This window comes from Petromyzon marinus, chromosome 7 (assembly GCF_048934315.1).
Source record: "Petromyzon marinus isolate PM22_M1 ecotype Great Lakes invasive population chromosome 7, UKy_Petmar_22M1.pri1.0, whole genome shotgun sequence".
NCBI classification, from domain to species: Eukaryota; Metazoa; Chordata; class Hyperoartia; order Petromyzontiformes; family Petromyzontidae; genus Petromyzon; species Petromyzon marinus.
In genome coordinates, this window is record NC_133673.1 from 17,422,897 (window position 1) to 17,446,891 (window position 23,995).

The window sequence follows — 23,995 nt, forward strand, 5'->3', positions numbered from 1 at the left end:
AAACATCTCTTAAATCTCTGCAGTCGTAACATTCCACTGGACACCATTCCCAGTTCCTGACTTTCGGAATCAGTAATCGATTATGAAAGTAATTGCCAGTAGACTGGTTACCATTTAACAACCCTATAATAAAAATAAACTATTAACCGTATATATAAACTGATAAACCCGATATACAAATGTTGGCTGTTCACGTTATGGTGTTCTCTGGTCAAACACTGGTGAGACAAGGCCATAAAGGAGGCTGTGTGTGGTGTAGGCCAATAAGTTTCAAAGACGGAGCAGACATTCTTAAAGAATGTTTGCATGTTTTACCACACGCATGATGTGTGGTTAATTCAGACTTGATGCCTTGCAATAGGTGTCTATTTGGTAATGAACATCTTACCACCTATATTATTCCCAGAAAGGGTAAAGCCTATTCTTTTTAATAATTTTGATACCGGCAAAAATGGTCCCATAGAAATGTTGGCGTTTATTGAAAACACGGCACAAAGTGAAGGCACTGCACACGAACAGGGTCACACGATTAATTCATTGGAAAATGTTCCTCTTTGTCGGATTTTTGGCAGAAATGCACCGAGGCCTTTATCACAAACACAACCTGGGCAACAGGCATGGCGGCGTGCTTTGGCTCACTTGGCAACATCCGAATCCTGGCAAATGAAAAGCAGCTGAAAATGAAAACGCCATTTATTGGAGCCCTGAGATAGTGGCGTAAATTCCACATTCCCAGTGTCGTAGGCGAGCCTCTCCTCCGCAGGACAACTACTGTTAACTTCCCCACATCGTATTCTTGGTTCTTTCGGTAAAGTAAGTCACGTAGAAGGGAAACAATAAAATAATAATAATAAAAATTATAATAAAAAAATATTTTTATTATTTGACTTTACCGAAAGAACTTTACCGAAAGAACCAAGAATATGAATCCCTGCAGTCACGAAAGCTTTAAATCAAAATTTCCTCACATCGTGTTGCTCATTTTGGTCCAAAGGGGAATGAAGGGCCGGAGTCAACGCTCAGAGTATTTGAAATCACAACCTTCCAGCTGCTTACTCAACCATTGAGCCAGCTGGATTGCATGATAACCAAGTCAACATTTTCCCCAATGCATAACACTTACCCATGAGCCAACCAATCAGCTTTACCCCAAACAAACTCAACCGGCCACTGGTACGATTGCTACCTTTAATCCTTATCAACTAGGCAATTAGAGCTAGCCCTTCAACTAACCCCCTCACTTGACCTCTGGTTGAGGCTCTTAACTTTTCAGGTTTGGTTTCAGAGAAGAGATCAAGAGGAAGCATGAGCCACGTGCTGCTAAGCTCTTGTTTCACGGGCGATCGTTCGTTGAGCAGATTCTACGTGAGGCGCCCGGCCTTGGCCACCAGGGCTCACAGCTCCAGCAGCCAGAAGCAGAGGCTGCGGTCAGAACCACAGGCGCACAGAGGCAGCTGTGGGTGCCAGCTCAGGCCCGACAGCGCTGGCACCTTGCTCTCCAGCGCCGGCTACAGAAACACAAAGACAACAACAGTTATCACCATTCGCCAGTAAGTGGCAGTGTTGCCACACGGCGCTTGCGGTAGGCTTGGTGCACCCCGAGGCCACGTGAAGCGTCAAAGGCTCGGTGGCAGGTCACGGGACAGACCCAGATGCCATGGGTTGACTGAGATGACTGACCGATGCACCACCCTATCCCCCCTATTGTGCCAACTTGTTATGTTTTCGTCGCTCAGCGTATACACACATAATCGCAGAAGGACGAGTGGCCTACTGGCGCATTCACCCACAAAGGCGAGACACGAGCTGATGGCCAAATATACACTACAACAACAAGCTACTTGGTCGTGGCATCGCGGGCGTGTGACCAGAGCCTTACCTGTACGTGTGCCAGGTTGTGAATGAGCAGCGTTCCACTCAGCCGTCCAGGGGGACTTGTGGTGGCAAATACGCCCCCCACCGTACGGCACCAACTGCACCGGGTGGATATGACACGACCGTTGCAATAATACAACTACCGCAATCAACACTGCAAGCACAAACACCACCACTGTCAAAATTATAACTACAACTACTGCTGCAACCATACCCATCAGTGACATGGCTCAGCCGTAGCGCATTCGCTGCTTGTTGCAGATTCATGGTTATATTTCGACAGGCCACCTTAGTTAATACTGCAGCATATTAACCATGAAATATTACGTGATGTCTGCTGTTTTACAGTGGACGTTATCGATCCAGTGATATCCGTGCAAGAAAAGTAGGCCGTTGTGTGCCGGCAACACAGCTTAAATTGATCAAATTTTTATAATTACTCACATTTGATTCGAAGCTTTCGTGACTGCAGGAATTACTTTTAGTTTTTTTCGGTAAAGTCACGTATAAATAAGAAATAATAAAATAACATAGCGTACGACGTTTCGGTTGCAACACAAGCAGCCATCATCAGGTACAGAAGAGCTAAATTTACGAGAGAGAGGATACACATAACCCCAGATGTATATACAGACACCCAAGTAGGGGGAACTAACACAGATACAACAGGGGACACAGAGAAGCACACCAAACAAACAGGGTTTAGCAAAATTTGGAAACCATATAAAGCAACACAGACAGTCAGTCAAAACACAATTCACGCATAGTCTGGTTGATTACGCTATTTCAAAGATTGCTAAATTGCAAGTTAAGTATGAAATTTAAAATAGAGACCGCACACACACACAGACATCCAAGTAGAGCGAACCAGCACAGAGACACGCACACAGTGAAGTCGCCTTAAATAGGCAGAGAAGGTAAGGCTGAGAGACAATGGGACAAATTAGCATGAGGTATGCATGGAGCAAAGGGGGGCGCAGCAGCACACACTCGGAAACACCAAGGCCCACACACAGGCAGAGAGCACAGAGACACAAATCCAAGCCAAGACACAAAGGCAGACACAAGCAGAGACAACACAACACAAAGACACAGACCTCATACCTCCCCGTAGAGGTGGTTGTGTGTCTGTATATACATCTGGGGTTACGTGTTTCCTCTCTCGTAAATTTAGCTCTTCTGTATCTGATGATGGCTGCTTGTGTTGCAACCGAAACGTCGTACGCTATTATGTTATTTTATTATTTCTTATTTATATGTGACTTTACCGAAAAAAACAAAGAGTACTCACAAATTACTTAATTGGGAAACACATCACAATTGTTGCCCCCCTACTGCAACGAACTTGGCAGGACCCTCCTGAAAAAAAGAGTTTTGAGCCTCAGTGAAGTTCACTGGAGTAAGTAAATAAATAATAAATAAATACAGCAAACCCTTCCCTCTCACGGGTTTAGTTGTCGCGTTTTGTGTAACGTGTTAAGATACAGTTTGCCAATTGTGACTGACTGCGAGATTCTTGTAAGCATCATAACTGCTCGCACTGATGCTACCGCAGAAGAACGCATGCGCCATTTTTTCTCCATCTTTTCTTCCAAGCAGCCAATCATGGGTCCCAGGTCACGTGGCATTCCCAGCCTCCAGTGAGGAGGTAGAGAGGTTCAGCCGCATGATTTTTCTTCCTGTACACTACTGTACACTCATTTTTGTTTTCATTCTATACATTTACCATATAAGTTATATTTAACACTAGAAAATATTTATATTTTACGTTAAAAATACTTTGTTTAATGTTTGGGTTGATGGAGAGTAACATAAAACAAAAGGAGGGGGTTTCGTATGAGAGAACGTAACCCCCGCGATGGGCAAGGGTTTTCTGTATTGCATGAGATAACTACGACAGCAGCGACCGGTTATGTTTAATTGCCTGTGCGGAGGGCTGGGAAGGAGGGAGGACTTACCGAAACTGGGAGGCGCCCTCCAGGTGCGCTGGCTTACGCTCCACGGGCCAGCTGTAGGGACAGACGGCACAATCGCGTGTGACGCCTAAGCGTGCGTGCATGTGTCAATGAGTTAACACGCGAATATGCCGGGGCAGAGCACTGATGAGCTGCCACCGCCGAGATTCTGGGTTCAAAATCCAGGTTTAAGGCGCGGATGATGAAACTGGGTTCTCAATTGCAGGGGTGGTCTCAAGCCAGTCGAAAAAGACCACAAAAAAAGTATTGCACTAAATTTGGTTTTCACTGCATCCAGCATTCTTCAGATCTGAGGACGATGAATGCCTTGCTTGATTGTCATGTAACGAACACTATTTCAGAAGAATCAGAAATGTATTACCCAAGTAAAGCCCATTGAGGGAAGAAGTTATATTTTTCAAGGGAGTGACTTGGCCGGCAGGCATCAAAGTATTCCACAATTACAGATTGTAGCATCAGCTTACTCAGCCTGCTCAGACAATGGGTGATGTTGCAGCACTTTCTGAATGAGCTGCAACTGAACGTTCCGTTGATGCACAAGATGGTGCCAGTAGCACAGGTGCAATGTGACTCCTGCAGCAGAGAGACTCAAATTGTTCTCAGAATGTGGGTCTGCACTGTGTCAGCGTGAACGGACATGTGGATGTTTCTGCGTCCACTTGCATGAATCTGTGACCACAATCCTGGTGTAGCGGCATTGTTGAGCGCTGTGTGCGATTGTCACTACTCGCAGCCTGTAGTAACGGCCCTGGGTCAACAAGGGCGGAAGGAAGGCTGATGGGATGAGTCGGGCCGTTTGGCCAAGGTAGCTCGTGACCAGAGGTGCAGACCCCAAACCCCCAAGAGGGGGGCTGGGGGATAACGTCACACTCCAAGCCCCTCGAGATGGTTCCAGAAGAGAGGAGTGGCTAGGGGCGGAGTGAGCCAGGAACTGGGTATAAAAGCCGGACCCCTGAACGGGACCGGCAATTGTTGTCCACTCGAAGATCAAGAAGCTGCCCTGAAGACCTAGGAGCTGGAGCCGGACCCGAGGACCCTGGTTGGGTCGGGTCCGAGCAGCCCGGCGGATAGGACCCGAGGACCTTGGCTGGGTCGGGGTCAGTGTAGCCTCCCTAGACCCCGATAGCGGAGGACTCTATACAGATTGGTCCCGAGTGTATAGGGCACGCCAGTGAGGAGGACGTACCTCCCTAGTGTAGCGGGTGGAAGGGTCCATACCCCTTCGTGTTCTGTATTGTTATTTGTAAAATAAACGTGTTGCCTCTAAAGAGAAGTTTCCCTCTAGGTTGTACCCACTACACAGGTAAGACCTCATTGCAAGAGTGACCTAGCGGCACAACACCACAAGCCATATTCCAAACGGTAACCGTGACGTCCAGGTGCTCGTGGAGTGACATCGGGGATGTCACTGTATGGTGCCGGCCCGGGAGGGTCGTGGCATGCGATGTTTCTACGTCGCGGACAGCACCGGGTGGGTTGCTGTGTGATGCCGGCTTTACTATAGCATGGCGTGCGATTCACCGTCATCGCGTACACCCCGGAGATGGGTGTAGTACCAGCCCTAGCGGGGCTTGGTGAGCGCTGGGATAACGCGGGCACCACGCATAGCGTGTGGTACGGGCTCCCACAAGGGGGAGCGGGAGAGTGTCAGCCCAGGGGTAGGGTTGCCCCGGGCCATGGCACTCCGGTTGACCCCGCAGACACGTGATCCGGAGTGTCCAGGGCCCAAGTGGGGGGGCTAGGGGGTGACCACGTGTCCGGGGAGAGCTCTCGAAAGGGATCGAGAGGGAGCTAGAACGCTCGAGAAGGCGGGCGGGGCCTGGGCGGAGCCAGCCCCGAACTGGGAGGATGCAAGGTGGGTCCCTGAGAGGGACCGGGGTCTCTTCGTTCTACAAGCTGGAAGCTCCACGTCAACAAGCTGGAAGCTCTACGTCAACAAGCTGGAAGCTCTACGTCCTATGAGGCATCAACACAAGGCCGGGACCTGAGTGAGGGTCTGACCCTTCGTAGCTGTAACTCCTACATATAGTGTAGTTAGCTAGGTGGTCATCACCCTTTGTTGCCTCTAAAGAATAACGTCTGCGACTCGGTTGGACTCACTACATTTGTAACAGGATAGGAGCACACATATGCACACATTCGTGACGCCACTTGGACAGGCAGGCGAACACAAAGTCGGAGCAGACCACTTCCTTCCAAGATGCAACTGCCTGAGCCGCTCACTCCACTCACCCCGCTCACCTGCCACGTGACGAGTCCCACAGGAGCCAGTCGGCCCCTGCCACGGCGCCAACAGACACCGGGTCCAGGGGGCTCCAGTCGGCCATCATGAGGGGTCGGCTGGGGGCCCCACAGTCCAGGGAGAGCAGCGTGGCCCAGCTCCTCGTGCTGTAGACCTGCACGCGGCCGCCACGCTCGCCCACCAGCAGCTGCGCCACGCACAGCAGCAAAAAAAGCCCCCATTCAACGGGAAGTGGCGGTAATGTCGCCGCAGTGCTTGTGTGCCAGGTTGGGTGCACTTTGAAGTCATCTCATGATATATGGAAGGCTCACTGGCAGATCAAGTGATGGACCCCAGTGTTGTGAGTTGAATGATGATTTATGATGTCTTAAGGCCAATAAAGGGCGACGATTAAAGATTAAGTTTTAAGTTATTTAGCCATTCAGTTGCTTTGTCCCAGAGTTGGTGAAATGCAGATACACCGCCTGCAAAATTAGATTTGGGACAGTGGGATGTTAGGTGATCCATGCTTTGGCATTCATTGCCGCAATCCCACACAAGGAGAGTTCCTTTATTCTCTACTTGGGCATTCGGTGTGGTTTGTGCAGATCCGGTTTAAGTGCTGTCCAGTGTTTCCATGCAAGCCGGACAGTGTGAAGGTGCGGTCGCTGGGCAGGTGTTTGTTGGGCACGCTGCCCGAAGCCCATTCATTGGTCTGTGCCATCTCAATGCTGAAATTCGCATCAAGAAGAGTATGTGCCACACGTTTCCAAAATAATCAAGTTCTGGACATCAGCCGTGGCGTGTCAACTTCTGATCGGTGCAGGAAGGGCTAACTGATTTGACTGGCGCACACACACATAAGCCATGTCTACATGTGTTGCCTTGGTGGACCTTGTGCAGGTGCCTTACCTTGTCAGGCTCTGCGGAACTCCAGCACACACTGGCGCCAGGGGAGAGCAGCGGGAGGCAGACTTGCTGGTCACCAGAGTCATCCCAGATCCTACGAAAACAAGACAAAGATCCCCCCTATAGCCTGAATAGACTTTGGGGCAGGTGCTGTTAGCAAGCACCTATTAAGACCGGCACGGGTGGGTGGCGAGCACTAGGACCGACGCCTTTGTCTCCCCAGTGGCGATGTCTACACACCGCACAAGGTACTCATTTGGAGCTAAGTTGACTTAGTAGGAGGCCCAGGAACGATTCCGATAATCGTCACTGGTGTTGGCCATTAGCGGGAATCGAACTCGGGTCACCAGGTTCGTAGCAGCACACTAACTGTTGCACTACCGCTCCCCAGATCCTATACATGCAACCGCACACACACGACCACAATCACACATGCACTGCGACAACCGCACACCACACCATACCACGACCACAACCATATACAGAGCACCACAACCACACATACTTTGTAGACGAGAGCCCAAGACATCTTTAATCGAACCAACTAATCCATAAAGACGGTATACCCCTTCGTCCTATCGTCTCCACCATTGACTCACCCACCTACAAACTGCCCCGATTTTTGTCTGAGACCTTACAACCATTCACTGGTAAGACCACCACAGCTGTACATAGCTTACTTGGTATCGTTAATTAAGGACATCTCACTATCTCCAGGTGATTGGCTTGTCAGTTTAGATGTGGTCTCTTTGTTTACCAAAGTTCCTGTGCCTGACACCATTGCAATCTGAATGCTGATGTACCGGCCCTGGTTAGACACTGCCTCACCAACACTTACTTCACGTGGAATGGAACATTTTACAAACAAGGTACCCCAATGTGTTCTCCCTTATCTCCAGTTGTAGCCAATGTTTAGATGGAAAAATTTGAGACAGATGCTATCCAGGCATCCACCCTATGTTCTTGTGGAAGAGGTACGTAGATGACACGTTCGTGATTTGGCCACATGGCCTACCAGCTCTGGGCCAATTCTTCAACCACATCAATTCCATACCCTCAGCCATCAAATTCACCATGGAGGTGGAAAAGGATGGCAAGTTACCATTCTTGGATGTCTTAATCGAAAAGAGACCAGATGGCTCAATGGGACACTGTCTACAGGAAAGTCACCCATACGGATGCCTACCTAAAACCTGACTACCACCACCATCCATCCCAGAATAATTCCCTCATCAAAACTCTACACCATAGAGCTCGATGTATTTCCGACCATCACCACCTAGTCAGTGAACTGGAACACATACACCAAGCTCTCAAGATGAATGGCTATTAAAACTACACAATCTGTAAAGCTATCACCCCAACAGTTGGGAAATAACCATCTGAGGACCCAATCAAAACCATCACCTTGTCATACATAGCAGGGGTCACCAAAAATATTACACAGTACATACAATTCGTGGTCTGATCCCATCTGTGAAGGATGTGATCCCTGACATGCAATACTCCGGCATCTACAAACTAAGCCGGACCGTGTTCGTGAACATAAGGTAGATCTGAAACACGGTAGGACCAATACCTCAGCCGTGGCTGATCATTGTTTTAATGCTGTGGGCACACACGAAGACCAAACTACTCTGCAAACCCACTGGCTATCAACACAGATTCGTTCATGAAGCCATCCAGATATATAAACACAGACACAATTTTAACTGAGAAGATGGGTACAAACTGAGCAATCATTGGAAGGACGTTATTAACCAGTTTAAGTCATAACTGGCTGGTGATGTTCCCAGCCTACCACCTTCCAATGTTAGTTATTATTTTCGGCTCTCTGATTTTTTACATTATCAGATAAAATGTCTCACTAACACAGCTACCTCGCGCGCCATCCACGAGAGCTGCTTCACGATCTTCTATTAACATGCTAATCCATTACATTAACATAGTCACCTTGGCACGCTCGCCATGGAGGATGCTTGGCGATCTGTCATTCACATGCTAATCTCTCACATTAACATAGCCACCTTGGCGCACTCGCCATGTAGAAGGCTCGGCGATCTTGCATTGCCATGCCTGGCAGCCCTCTGATTGGTGGAAAGCCCACCACCGCCGCGGTGTCTGCCCATCCACTTGCATTGGCTGTTGACATTTGGGCTATGCCCATTTCAAACCTTTATAAGCAGTTGTCTTTAGAAGCTAACCCCCCTTTTTCTGAAGACGACCGCTTGTGTTGCAATCGAAATGTCGATATTGTTATTTTTTCTGTCTATGTGGCTTTACCGAAAGACCCAAAGAATGAGAGCCCAAGAGTCGGCATGTGGCGCCCCCTCCTGGCCACCGATGTAACTACCCCACGTGGTGACTCCTGGAATAATTTGTTTTTAATTGATCAAAGTATTTCATTCGGGTGGTCCCTTGAGATGGAACCTCTCGCTCACAAGGCAGCCAAGGGTGTGTCCATCGACCTACGCAGAGCAACAACAAGAACTGCCGCTCACCACTAAGTGGCGGTGACAGCATGCACGCATTTTAATGGGGTGGTAACATCTTAAGCGTGCCACAGTTTCAATTTCTAACTTCCACAGTGAGTTAGCAATATTTTATCTTGTTTTATATTTATAGAGCACCGTAGCTCAAAGCGTTTTACATAATTTAAAAGCGTAATCAAAATTATAGTGATTTAGATGGCAGGGGTGTGCAAGGGCCGAGGAATGAGTGACCGTAACAGAGGGCACACGGGGTCACGAAAGGGCAGAGGAGGGACGGGAAGGAGCGGAGGGGCGAGGTGAGGGAAGGGAATCAGAATCAGAATGGGTTTTATTCGCCATGAAAGTTCACACCGACACGAAATTTACTTTGGCAGGATGGTGCATAATTTCAACATATAGGAATCTAAAATCTTAAATAAGTTTTAAACAAGTCTTACTATAATAATAAGGGTTAAAAGTCTAACTAACACCAAGGGGCTGAAGTATATAAAATTGAATAAATATCGAATATAAAATAGCTTTAAGATATAATTTAAAAATAAAAAATACAAATAGGTTAACATAGTTAATATCGGCAAGGTGTCATTATGTAGATAAAATGTTAAAATCAGTGTAAGCCCTTGGCCTTGTTTAACAGGCCAGCAGCAGATGGGAAGAAACTTTTTATGGCGTGAGGTTTTGGTCCTGATGGACCGAAGCCTTCTGCCGGAGGGGAGTAGCTGAAACAGAGAGTGTCCAGGGTGGGAGGAATCGGCCATAATCTTTCTCGCTCGCCTCATGGTCCTTGTCGTGTGCAGGTCCTCGAGGGTTGGTAGATTGCATGCAATTACCTTCTCAGCAGTGTGGATGATACGCTGCAGTCTGCTCTTGTCCTTGGCAGTGGCAGCAGCGTACCAGACGGTTATGGAGGACGTGAGGATGGATTCAATGATCGCTGTATAGAATTGCACCATCATTGTCTTTGGCAGCTTGAATTTCTTCAGCTGCCGTAGAAAGTACATCCTCTGTTGATCTCTCTTGGTGAGGGAGCTGATGTTCAGTTCCCACTTGAGGTCCCGGGAGAGAATAGTCCCCAGGAAGCAGAAGGACTCTACAATTTTGACTGGGGAGTCTAACAGGGTGATGGGGGTGAGTGGGGCTGTATTCTTCCTGAAGTCCACAACCATCTCAACTGTCTTTAGAGCATTTAGCTCTAGGTTGTTCTGGTTACACCAGGTCACCAGGTTGTCAGCTTCCCACCTATAGTCAGACTCATCCCCACCAGAGATCAGCCCAATGAGGGTGGTGTCGTCCGCAAACTTCAAGAGTTTGACGGACAGACGATTGGAGGTGCAGCTGTTGGTATACAGGGAGAAGAGCAGTGGGGAAAGGACGCAGCCCTGAGGAGTTCCAGTGCTGATGGACCTGGAGTCAGAGACTTGAGTTCCCAGCTTAACGCACTGCTTCCTGTCAGGAAGTCTGTAAACCACCTGCAGGTGGAGTAGGGCACGTTCAGCTGGAAGAGCTTGTCCTGAAGCAGGGCAGGGATGATGGTGTTGAAGGCAGAGCTGAAGTCCACAAACAGGATCCTAGCGTAGGATGCTGGGGCATCCAGATGCTGTAGGGTGAAGTGGAGGGCCATGTTAACTGCGTCGTCCACAGGCCTGTTGGCTCTGTAGGCAAACTGAAGGGGGTCCAGGAGAGGGTCTGTGATGGCTTTGAGGTGTGCCAGGACCAGGCGCTCAAAAGACTTCATTACCACAGATGTAAGGGCGACCGGTCTGTAATCATTTAGTCCTGTTGGCCTTAGCTTTTTGGGCACAGGGATGATGGTGGAAGACTTGAGACAGGCTGGTACATGGCATGTCTCCAGGGAGGTGTTAAAGATGTTGGTGAACACCGGAGACAGCTGGTCAGCGCAGTGCCTGAGGGTGGCTGGAGAGACAGAGTCCGGCCCGGCTGTTTTGCGTGGATTCTGCCTCTTGAAAAGTCTATTAACTTCTCCCTCCTGAAAGGAGAGAGTCGTCTCTGTAGTATGAGTGGGGGATGGGGCCTCTTGGGTGGGAAGGGGTGGTTCAGGACAGTCCAATTGTCTTTCAAATCTACAGTAGAACTCGTTCAGGTCGTTGGCTAGGCAGGAGTCGTTAGTGGTATGGGGGGCTCTGGGTTTGTAGTTGGTGATCTGCCTGAGCCCTCTCCAGACAGAAGCAGAGTCGTTAGTAGAGAACTGGTGGTTTAGTCTTTCTGAGTACAGTCGTTTAGCCTCTCTCACCGCTTTGCTAAACCTGTTCTTCGACTCCTTGAATCTGTCTCTATCCCCACTCCTAAACGCTTCCTCCTTCTCCAACCTCAATCTTCTCAGCTTTGCTGAGAACCAGGGCTTGTTGTTGTTGAAGTTCACCCTGGTACGTGTTGGGATACAACAGTCCTCACAGAAGCTGATGTAGGACGTCACAGCCTCTGTGAGTTCATCCAGATTATTGGTAGCAGTCGTGAACATATCCCAGTCAGTACAGTCTAAGCACGCCCGCAAATCTTCCACAGCCTCACTGGTCCACTGTTTAGATGTCCTCACAGCAGGTTTACAGAGTTTTAGTTTCTGCCTGTATGCAGGAATCAGGTGGACAATGGCATGGTCAGAGTGTCCTAGTGCTGCTCGGGGGATGGCGTGGTAGGCTCTACTGACTGTAGTGTAGCAGTGATCCAGAGTGTTCCCTTCTCTGGTTGGGCATTTAATGAATTGTATGTATTTGGGGAGTTCGTGGCTGAGATTACCTTTGTTAAAGTCGCAACAGAGAATATCTGAGCTTTAATAGAGGAATGAAAGGAAGCTAATGAAGGGGACTACTTAATGCACAGGGGAAGTTAACTCCAGTGGAGGGGTGCAAGGAGGGAGAAAGATCAGCAACAGGATTGGGCACGGGGAATCGAAATCAAAATCTTTATTTATCCTGGAGAAATCCGATGAGCTATGTGGCTATTTTTTACAGATGTCCAGGATAGTTGGGTCAGAAATATAGGAGGGACAAAGAGAAGACTGTGAACAAAGAGGAACGAGGGGGGACATAGAAGGAAATGAGAGAGGCGAGTTAAGAAGGTGGAGCGAGGCCATGGAGAGATGTAGAGACGAGTGTGAAGGTATTCTCACAGACAGCGGTAGAGTGAACGACAAGCCAGTGGAGTTGACGGGACGAGAGGCAAATTTTGAGAATTAAATGGGAGATTCAAAATAACTCATGCACAGGCTTTTTTTTATTTGTTGGAAGGGAGTGAAGGCAGAGGCAAGGAGACCAAAAAGAAGAACATTTGTAAGGCCGAGCTGTATGTCCGAGTGATTTCATGTTCAGATAAGCATTGAGGCGGTGCTTATCTCCTGGTCACAGCCGCACCTCCGATCAGCTCAATTGGCCAAGTACGGTAAGAAATAAGTTCAACATACATACATACAGCCCTGAGCCAGAAGGGGAATTTCCTTTCCCACAAAGTGGTACCAACTGCATCAACTGCAGAGCGATGAGCTGAATCAGCCGCAACTATAATTTAAACTCCGATTGTGAGTGCCACGCTCTATCGCTGAGCTACCAACCAGACGCATAAATAGCAGTCCCAGACACATAGCAGGCACGTAGCGCTGCGTAGACAAACACACCGTGTGCGATGTGAAGGGTGATGATGAGCGTCTGCTCTAGGTAGGGTGTGAGGGTCTCTCCCCCCACAGCACTGACATTCATTCTGGAGCTGCTTTGTGTAGCTGCACCTCCAATGAGAAGCTCCATCTCAAGGGTGTGGCATTCAGGTGAAATATATTGATGAATAAAACAAAATAAAAACTTGGATAGGTGACACAGCCAGGTGCGTGCACATAGCTGCTCTGTCCCAAGCTCCTGATTCCTCTAAACGAGTGGCTCTTAACTTGTGGGGCACCCCTCCCCCTGCAGAGAGCATTCAAGATTGGGGGCCCCCGTCACAGCTCGCAACCCCTCAATCACACGTCAATCAAACATCAATCACATGTCAATCACACGTCATACATTGCTCACTCAGGCACGGTGCCATCACTACTCTCGCGTCACGCCAGGGTCTGTAGGGGCGGCCTCCTCCTCTCTTCTCTGCAGCCTCAGCAGGACTCGGCCGGGAACCATAAATATTTAATTCCCGAGGCAGCGGAAGTCAATTAAATATACATCCATAAAGCCCTGCAATGGCACACGCAGACGTTTCCATTATAAGTTTTAAACGACCCCTACTCTGCTCCGGCGAGTGGCTCTACAGCATAGTCCCTCCCTGCCAGTGGGAGTGTGGGGTCAGGATATCCCCTGGGAGGTGAGGTACCCCCTGGGAAGTGGGGCACCGCCCTGTGGGGTGGGGTACCCCCATGAATCCCACGCGAGACCCTCGGCGAACACATCCGCTGTCTCGTGCCATGTGAAATTACCACAGTGGAGGGTTAGGGGGAGCTGACGGCACAGCCAGGGCTCTCATCACCACTCGGAATAAAATATGCTTCCCCCAGCTCCCTGCATTGGGGTTACCGGACACCCAGCAGCAAAACCCGGTCCAGGGCATGGGTTGGATTCTATGGAAAGGACACCCACAGCACTCAGCTTTCAGCAGTTTAGTTTTATTAGTATATATTTAAGTGATTTTTTTTACCTTCCCTATACTTTGCACTTCTATCGTATTTTGTATTGTCATTGTAACGTTCTGACTCACCGCTACTGGACATCTGTGAAAAAGAGTTTCAGAGATCATTGGATTCCTCCAGTATAAATAAATATTCTGATTCACTGGGAGAGACACCCTGCTTACTGAGAGAGACATCCTGCAGTCAGGTTTCTGACTGCAGGCTCCTTACCCTGGCTCTGTGTGGCTCTCTCCACATTCCCACTGCACTCTCCCCATGCGTGCCCAGACTTGTCTACCCCTGGGTGCACAGCTGCCGGCCATAAATATGGGCTCCTGGGCACAGCGCTCACCACAACACACCAACAATAACTCACCAACATATTCACTCACCGACAATAACTCACCGTGCACACCAACATGCATGATCACTGTCCACAGCATACATGAAACACACCATCATACACACAAAGACAACAACAACCGCCATTCGCCACTAAGTGGCGGTGACGTCACCACGACGCTTGTGCCAGGCTATGTGCACGCTGAGGCCACGTGAAGTGTCGAACGTCCGCTGGCAGGTCACAGGGCAGACCCAGGTGCCACGGGTCGACTGAATGAGATGACCGAGATGACTGGCCGATGCACCACCTGTGCCCCCTACTATGTCAACTTGCTGTGTTTTAGCCACCCGGTGCTCCGCTCGTTGTTGTGAGCGTCGCTCCTCCGCCCTCCGTTGTTGTTGGAGGGCGACTGCCTCCAACTGTCCAGTAGCGTCCTTCACGAGCCTCCTCCACAGAGGCCGATCTTGACACCGCTGGTACCAGTCATCGGCAAGTCCACTCCGCTCCACATCCTCCTGTACCACATCACTTCATCTCTTCTCTAGACCGTGCGGTGCCTGTTTAGCCCCCTATATCCGGCCGAACAAAAGCTGTTTAGGCATGCAGTGCCTGGGCATGGGGGCTTATATGACCCAGCCAACGCAGCTTTGCCTGCCGGAGGAGCTCACCGATGGGACTTTGTCCAGCTCTTTCAAGGGTTTGTGAGCTCCTCACACAATCCAGCCTGGTTAAACCCAGGATGGAGCGTAGGCAGGCCAGCCTAAATGTTTCCAACCGGCGAAGATGCTCCATTAGGGGGGTCCACGTTTCGCAAGCGTAGAGATGGGAGGGAATGACCGTGGCCGAGCAGACCTGAAGCTTCATGCGGAGCGACATACCAGGCAGGTTCCACACAACGTTACGCAACCGATGAAAAGATAATGCCGCTCGACTGATTCGGAGACCTCTGCTGTCAAAACCGGAACTGGTCATAAGCACACTGCCCAGGTATGGGAAACTCTCCACTCTCTCCACAACTGCTCCATCACCAATTGGGAGTTGTGGGGGTGGAGTGCCCGATGGTACATAATACCCAGGCAGGTGGTTAGTTTTGGTGGGGCTGATGGTAAGGCCCCACCTCTTCGTGGCACGCTCCAGGTTCAGCAGCAGCGCCTCCAACTCCTCCTCTGAGTTAGTGGCAATTACCAGATCATCGGCATACATAACGTGGTTGACCAATAGGGAGCCATCCCTTGACCGCACCCGGGCATCGATCAGCCTCCCATTGTATCTGTACCAGATGGAAATTCCTCTGGTACAGCCATCAAAGGCTTCACGAACTACATGGTCGAAAAATATGTTAAATAATGTGGGAGCCAGAGGATATCCCTGTCGCACCCCAAGGTGAACAAGGAATGGCTCCGACTCCCGACCACGTAGTTTTACCCGGGCCTGCTCACCATCATGAAGGTCCTTAATAATTGTGAGCAGGGGGTCAGGGACTCCGAAAGCACGGAGAACAACCCAGAGCCCAGACCTACTGATGCTATCATAGGGCTTGACCAGGTCAATAAAGCAGAGATGTAGGTCTTGTTGCAATTCCCTACACCTCTGCTGTAGCAGACGGACAGAAAATATGGCTTCTGTGCATGACCGCCCTTTATTGAAACCGCATTGTGGCTCCGCAAGCCTCTCCTCAGCGTGCCTAGCAAGGCGATGTTGAATAATCCTTGCCAGGACCTTTCCCAGCACACTGAGTTGTGAGATGCCCCTGTAGTTGTTACAGTCTGTGCGGTCCCCCTTCTGAAAGAGGGCATCCTTCCAATCCTGTAGAACCCATCCGGTGGTCCAGACTGTTGTTATGATGTCATGTAGGGCAGTCTGTGCACAAACGCCACCCTCCCTCAGCATTTCGCTTGGGAGATCATCTCTGCCCGGTGCCTTTCCTGGTCTCAGACTCCGGATTGCCTTTAGTACTCCCTCAACAGATGGCACCTTAGACAGCCACTAACAGGTGGTGACTTCTTCTAATATTTGAGACACAACAGCCTCAGCAGGGTCATCCCCACTTTGTCCCACGATGTGTTCCATACCGAGGGATTTCCCCTCCCCCAGGACTTCATAGAAATGCTCAGCAAATCTCCAAACCTGTTCCTGGGGGTCGGAGATTGGATCACCGTTTTTTCCCCTAATGATGGTAATAGGTGTGGCGCTGCAGCTAACTTTTTTGATGGAGTTAAAAAGTGATTTGTGATCGCGGGCCATTGAGGCAGACTCCATCGTCTCAGCAACCCGCGACCACCACCCATCCTTGCAGCGCCTCACAATGACAGTGGGCCTGTCACTTTTTCTCAGCCAGCCTGAACACCTCCTCTGTCAGCCAGGGTCTCTGGGGAGGTCTGGACCGTGTACTCAAAGCAGCCATCGCAGCTGCATGAGTCACAACCCCAGCTGCAAACGATGATTAAATTCTCGCTTGCAACTTTCATCAGCTAGCTGAGACCAGGCCACCTTGGGTTTGAATGGGGTCTTGGGTGTACACCCACCACCGGAGTGTAAGAATGGCAGGTGCATCTTACAGATGAAAAGTCGATGGTCAGTGGGCAGATCAGCTCCACGGTAGGTCCTGGTGTCAAGGACATGGGCCCGCATCCGCTGTTCCGTCTCTATGTAGTCCAGCATATGTTCTTGCTTGGACCCGGCATGCATCCATGATGTTGTGTGGATGCGCTGATGCCGGAACAGCGTGTTCGTAATTATAAGCCCATAGGCTGCACAAAAATCTAGCAGCCGCCCCCCGTTGTTATTGAGCTGATCTGGCCCATGCCTTTCAATCACTCCAGACCAGGTGCCAGCATCATGACCAACTCGGGCATTAAAGTCGCCCAACAGGATGACTATCCCGAGGGGACACTTTAGCAGCACCTGTGACAGGAGGTCATAGAAGGCATCCGACTCATCAGCCTTGCCTGCATTCCTCCACAGATGTCCGTCTTCGGTGAGGGCATAAGTAACCACGACCACCACTCCTCGCCTCCGGTTGATGGGAAGGCGAACCCAAAGTAGTCTGGGGCTTACCGCTTCCTACACCTCACCGCCAAACTCCCACGGCCCCTTCGTTCTTTTGTTCAGAAGAAGAGCCACTCCCTGTTGTTTGGTGGTCTCCTGCCCCGAGTAGAGGACTATCCACCCCTCATGGTGGCAGGAGCCAGAGTAGGTCCACCAGATCTCCTGAATACCAGAGATCCAGGCGGGACCGGTCCAGCTCCCGACAGAAGAGTGGCAGCCTCTCCTCCGCAGTGAGCATTCGAATATTCCACGTGGCCATCCGTAGTGGCTTTTTGTTGTTTCTGGAGGAGCCCCGAGGGTAAAGATTCAATCTCCTGGCTCCGCCAAATGGGGTTTGGTCAGTAGACATCATAGACATCTGTCCCCCCGGGGCCTTCGGCACAAGCGTATTAATTAGATATTTTATACGTGGTTTTGTGGTAATTAATTGAAGGTGGAGGGGTTACCAGCCCCTCGCACCCATCCAGAGCCCCCATTTAGCCGCTGTGGTGGTTACAAATGCCATGAAAGGAATGGTCAATCTAAATTGGCTCTCCCACCACGGCACTGCCTCCACAGCGTTGCCGGCCGGCACCACAAGGAGGTAGGGGGTTGTATTGCCAGACCATTTACAAAGACAAACACACCCCCGCACACACCTTCACAAAGATGCCCGGTGTAGCCTACAAAGGCTGTTGGGAAAAGTACTGTTAGCGAGTAGCACATATGAAGGCCAATACGGCGCACAAGCGGGTGGGTGACCTGCAACATGCCTGGCCACCTTTCTCTCCCTAGAGAAAGGTGGCCAGTCAACCTAGTGGAGACCCAGGACCGGTTAGAATATTCGTCATTGCTTTTGGCGGCCGTGAGTGGGAACACAGACCCCCCCCCCCTCACCAACGGCTCGCCAAAGCCAACTCCTCAACGCACTTCCCCCCGGGAGAGTCACGACAGAGGGGAGAACTTCTCCCTGGGGTGCCCCCCACACCCCTTCAGGACGGTGAGGCTGCCGCCATGGGGGGTGGGTGCCATGCCACGTACCGGCACGTGTTGTCGTCGGAGACGCTTGCGAGAAGATGCCCGTCGGTCGGCTCGAACGCCACTGCATTCACGTACGCGTTATGTCCCTCTAGCTCCTGCGCGGCACAACCCGGTCACCACTATCAAATCCCGAGCAACCGGGTACCAAGCACGCCATTACTGAGAAAGAGTTATTGAGCACGCCGTTACCAAGCACACGGTTAGAGAGCATGGCGTTACCGAGTAATGGTTACAGAGCACACTTTTACCGAGTAATGGTTACCTTACGCGCTGTTACCGAGCACGCTGTTAATAAGTGCATGGTTACAGAGCACAGCGTTACCGAGCAACGCTTACAGAGCACAGCATTACCGAGTAATGGTTACCAAGGACGTCGTTACCAAGCACACGGTCACAGAGTACGCTGTTACCGAACAACGGTTACTGAGCACACCGTTACCAAGCGAACAATTACAGAGCACACACCGGTACCAATTGCAAACTTACAGAGCACATGATTACCAAAGTCAACGTGATTTCCTGCTCATATGAGCAGTCATTGCCTGTTTGAGACCCTGAGCCAGTGATGAAAAATGGAAATTCCATATATCTATGGTGGGGACGAGTCTTTCTCTATAGGAGAACCACTGATGACTTCCCCATAAAGTGGTACAGATTTTATTGATTCCCAAAAAATGATGGGCCGAGTGAACTCCCAATCAGGTTTTGAACCCCACAGCCTTCCAATTGGAGCCCCTCACTCTACCATGGAGGCACACGGTTACCGAGCCACGCAGTTGCCGAGCAGCGTTACCTATGAGCGGGCTGCTCTCACCTGCACCTCCTCGCTCCCTTGCAGGTCTGAGCGGTACACGCGGATCTTCTTGTCAGCAGTGGCTGAGCAGAACCTTGAAGCACAAATATGCGGCAGGTGTGAGCACACGGGCACAAGCGGGTGTGAGGACACAAGCAGGCGTGAGCGCGTGAGCATGAGTGGGTGCGAGTATACAAGCAGGTGTGAGCACCCCAGTATGTGAGCACATGAGCACGTATGAGCACACGAGCATGAGCAAAAGACAGGCATCGATATGGACTCCGGCACCAATATGGGCATGCGCATAAACGAACACATGAACAAAGCGCAAAGATCCCCCGTATAGCTTTTAACATATAGCCTTAACCGACTGGAGGGGCAAGTGCTGTTAGCGAGGCCTGCACGGCACATGAGGGGGTGGGTGGCGAGCACCACTCCCGGCCACCTTTGTCTCCCCAGTTGCAATACTTTTACACATTTCACCAGGTACTCATATAAGGCTTAGTCGACCTAGGGGAGGCCCAGGAACAATTCAGATAATCAGAATCAGAATCAGAAAGGGTTTTATTCGCCATGTAAGTTCACACCGACACGGAATTTACTTTGGCAGGATGGTGCATACATTCAACATATAGGAATCTAAAATCTTAAATAAGTTTTAAACAAGTCTTACTATAATAAGGGTTAAAAGTCTAACACTAAGGGGCTGAAGTATATAAAATTAAATAAATATCGAATATAAAATAGCTTTAAGATATAATTAAAAAATACAAATAGGGAAACATAGTTAATATCAGCAACGTGTCGTTATGTAGATCAAATGTTAAAAACAGTGTTAGCCCTTGGCCTTGTTTAACAGGCCAGCAGCAGATGGGAAGAAACTGTTTTTATGGCGTGAGGTTTTGGTCCTGATGGACCGAAGCCTTCTGCCGGAGGGGAGTAGCTGAAACAGAGAGTGTCCAGGGTGGGAGAAATCGGCCATAATCTTCCTCGCTCGCCTCATAGACCTTGTCGTGTGCAGGTCCTCGAGGGTCGGTAGATTGCAGGCAATTACCTTCTCAGCAGTGTGGATGATACGCTGCAGTCTGCTCTTGTCCTTGGCAGTGGCAGCAGCGTACCAGACGGTTATGGAGGAGGTGAGGATGGATTCAATGATCGCTGTATAGAATTGCACCATCATTGTCTTTGGCAGGTTGAATTTCTTCAGCTGCCGTAGAAAGTACATCCTCTGTTGAGCTTTCTTGGTGAGGGAGCTGATGTTCAATTCCCACTTGAGGTCCCGGGAGAGAATAGTGCCCAGGAAGCGGAAGGACTCTACAATTTTTACTGGGGAGTCTAACAGGGTGATGGGGGTGAGTGGAGCTGTATTCTTCCTGAAGTCCACAACCATCTCAACTGTCTTTAGAGCATTTAGCTCTAAGTTGTTCTGGCTACACCAGGTCACCAGATTGTCAGCTTCCCACCTATAGTCAGACTCATCCCCACCAGAGATCAGCCCAATGAGGGTGGTGTCATCCGCAAACTTCAATAGTTTGACGGACAGATGATTGGAGGTGCAGCTGTTGGTATACAGGGAGAAGAGCAGAGGGGAAAGGACGCAGCCCTGAGGAGTTCCGGTGCTGATGGACCTGGAGCCAGAGACTTGTGTTCCCAGCTTAACGCACTGCTTCCTGTCAGACAGGAAGTCTGTGATCCATTTACAGGTGGTGTATGGCACGTTCAGCTGGAAGAGCTTGTCCTGAAGCAGGGCAGGGATGATGGTGTTGAAGGCAGAGCTGAAGTCCACAAACAGGATCCTGGCGTAGGATGCTGGGGCGTCCAGATGCTGTAGGGTGAAGTGGAGGGCCATGTTAACTGCATCGTCCACAGACCTGTTGGCTCTGTAGGCAAACTGAAGGGGGTCCAGGAGAGGGTCTGTGATGGCTTTGAGGTGTGCCAGGACCAGGCGCTCAAAAGACTTCATTACCACAGATGTAAGGGCGACCGGTCTGTAATCATTTAGTCCTGTTGGCCTTAGCTTTTTGGGCACAGGGATGATGGTGGAGGACTTGAGACAGGCTGGTACATGGCATGTCTCCAGGGAGGTGTTAAAGATGTTGGTGAACACCGGAGACAGCTGGTCAGCGCAGTGCCTGAGGGTGGCTGGAGAGACAGAGTCCGGCCCGGCTGCTTTGCGTGGATTCTGCCTCTTGAAAAGTCTATTAACTTCTCCCTCCTGAAAGGAGATAGTCGTCTCTGTAGTATTGGTGGGGGATGGGGCCTCTTGGGTTGGAAGGGGTGGTTCAGGACAGTCCAATTGTCTTTCAAATCTACAGTAGAACTCGTTCAGGTCGTTGGCTAGGCGGGAGTCGTTAGTGGTGTGGGGGGCTCTGGGTTTGTAGTTGGTGATCTGCCTGAGCCCTCTCCAGACAGAAGCAGCGTCGTTTGTAGAGAACTGGTGTTTTAGTCTCTCTGAGTACAGTCGTTTAGCCTCTCTCACCGCTTTGCTAAACCTGTTCTTCGACTCCTTGAATCTGTCTCTATCTCCACTCCTAAACGCTTCCTCCTTCTCCAACCTCAACCTTCTGAGCTTTGCTGAGAACCAGGGCTTATTGTTGTTAAAGTTCACACTGGTACGTGTTGGGATACAGCAGTCCTCACAGAAGCTGATGTACGACGTCACAGCCTCTGTGAGTTCATCCAGACTATTGGTAGCAGTCGTGAACATATCCCAGTCAGTACAGTCTAAGCACGCCCGCAAATCTTCCACAGCCTCACTGGTCCACTGTTTAGATGTCCTCACAGCAGGTTTACAGAGTTTTAGTTTCTGCCTGTATGCAGGAATCAGGTGGACCATGGCATGGTCAGAGTGTCCTAGTGCTGCTCGGGGGACGGCGTGGTAGGCTCTACTGACTGTAGTGTAACAGTGATCCAGAGTGTTCCCTTCTCTGGTTGGGCATTTAATGAATTGTATGTATTTGGGGAGTTCGTGGCTGAGATTACCTTTGTTAAAGTCGCCAAGTACGATAACCAACGAATCTGGATTTGCTCGCTCCACACTCAGAATCTGATCGGCGAGCATGCGTTGGGCCTCTTTAACCTGAGGACAAGGCGGCAAATAAACTCCGACCAAAATGAGCGACGCGAACTCGCGAGGCGAGTAAAACGGTTTACAGGTTATAAAAATTGATTCAAGGAGTGGAGAACAATGTTGCAGAATCACTGTGACATCTACACACCAGCCACTGTTAATGTAAAAACAAATACCACCGCCTTTCGTCTTGCCGGAGAGTGCTATGTCACGATCCGATCTTACAAGATGGAATCCTGCTAGTTGTAGCGAAGTGTCCGGAATCAAATCACACAGCCATGTTTCCGTGAAGCACAATGCAGAAGCTGAAAGAAAGTCTTTGTTTTTTACCATCAGTAGCTGAAGTTCATCCATTTTGTTGTACAGTGAACGTACGTTGGAGAGGAAAAAGCTCGGAAGCACTGTTCGGATCCCGCGTCTGCGTAGCCGTACTAGAGCCCCCGACCGTTTACCCCTTGGGCGGCGTTTCGTTGCTTGAGCAAAGCCTAGCGCGGCATTGACTAGAATGCCTACTAATTCTGCCGCTGGAAGCAGAAAAGTAGGAATTAAATCCACAGGAGTTGTTTCCCTGATATTTAAAAGTTCGTCTCTTGTTAGAGAACTCCGAAAATCTTGGCAAAACACTGAATTGACAGACAAAACAAGACAAAACAGGGCGCACCGACCGGCTGAGGCTACCATCATCAGCGCCATCTTCGCACCAGCACGGGTGTGCTGAACAGCAGGACTCTCTCACCAGCACTGGTGTGTTGAACAGTAGGCCCCTCTCACCAGCATGGGATTGGTGAACAGCAGGCCCCTCTCACCAACACGGGTGTGATGAACAGTAGGCCTCTCTCACCAGCATGGGAGTGAACAGCAGGCCTCTCTCACCAACACGGGGGTGATGAACAGCACGCCCCTCACACCAGCACGGGTGTGATGAATAGTAGGCCTCTCTCACCAGCACGGGTGTGATGAACAGCAGGCCCCTCTCACCAGCACGGGTGTGTTGAACAGCAGGCCCCTCTCACCAGCACGGGTGTGTTGAACAGCAGGCCCCTCTCACCAGCACGGGTGTGTTGAACAGCAGGCCCCTCTCACCAGCACGGGTGTACTGAACAGTAGGCCCCTCTCACCAGCACGGGTCTGTTGAACAGCAGGCCCCTCTCACCAGCACGGGTGTGCTGAACAGTAGGCCCCTCAACACGGGTGTGCTGAACAGCAGGCCTCTCTCACCAACACGGGTGTGCTGAACAGTAGGCCCCTCAACAGCAGGCCCCTCTCACCAGCACGGGTGTGCTGAACAGCAGGCCCCTCAACACGGGTGTGCTGAACAGCAGGCCTCTCTCACCAGCACCGGTGTGCTGAACAGCAGGCCCCTCTCACCAACACGGATGTGATGAACAGCAGGCCCCTCTCACCAGCACGGGTGTGCTGAACAGCAGGCCCCTCAACACGTGTGAGCTGAACAGCAGGCCTCTCTCACCAGCACGGGTGTGCTGAAAAGCAGGCCCCTCTCACCAGCACGGGTGTGTTGAACAGCAGGCCTCTCTCACCAGCAAGGGTGTGCTGAACAGCAGGCCCCTCAACACGGGTGTACTGAACAGCAGGCCTCTCTCACCAGCACGGGTGTGATGAACAGCAGGCCCCAAAACAGCAGGCC

At 50.4% G+C, this 23,995-nt stretch overlaps 1 protein-coding gene across 6 annotated transcripts in view; it reads right to left on the minus strand.

The window, feature by feature from the left end:
* Positions 1-455: 455 nt before the first annotated feature.
* NUP37 (nucleoporin 37) overlaps positions 456-23,995 on the minus strand; it is a 37,223-nt gene continuing 13,683 nt past the window's right edge. For 5 of the 6 annotated variants that reach the window (XM_032949382.2, XM_032949378.2, XM_032949380.2 and 2 more), the window contains 7 exons: positions 19,302-19,374; positions 18,488-18,582; positions 6,985-7,075; positions 6,093-6,280; positions 3,834-3,884; positions 1,880-1,973; positions 456-1,508 (listed from right to left, as the gene is read on the minus strand). In XM_032949382.2, the coding sequence (XP_032805273.1) occupies positions 1,395-1,508; positions 1,880-1,973; positions 3,834-3,884; positions 6,093-6,280; positions 6,985-7,075; positions 18,488-18,582; positions 19,302-19,374 (706 nt within the window). In that variant the 3' untranslated portion in view covers positions 456-1,394. Of the gene's footprint in view, positions 1,509-1,879; positions 2,030-3,833; positions 3,885-6,092; positions 6,281-6,984; positions 7,076-18,487; positions 18,583-19,301; positions 19,375-23,995 lie in introns of all 6 variants that reach the window. The other variant, XM_076065491.1, reaches the window with a different exon arrangement.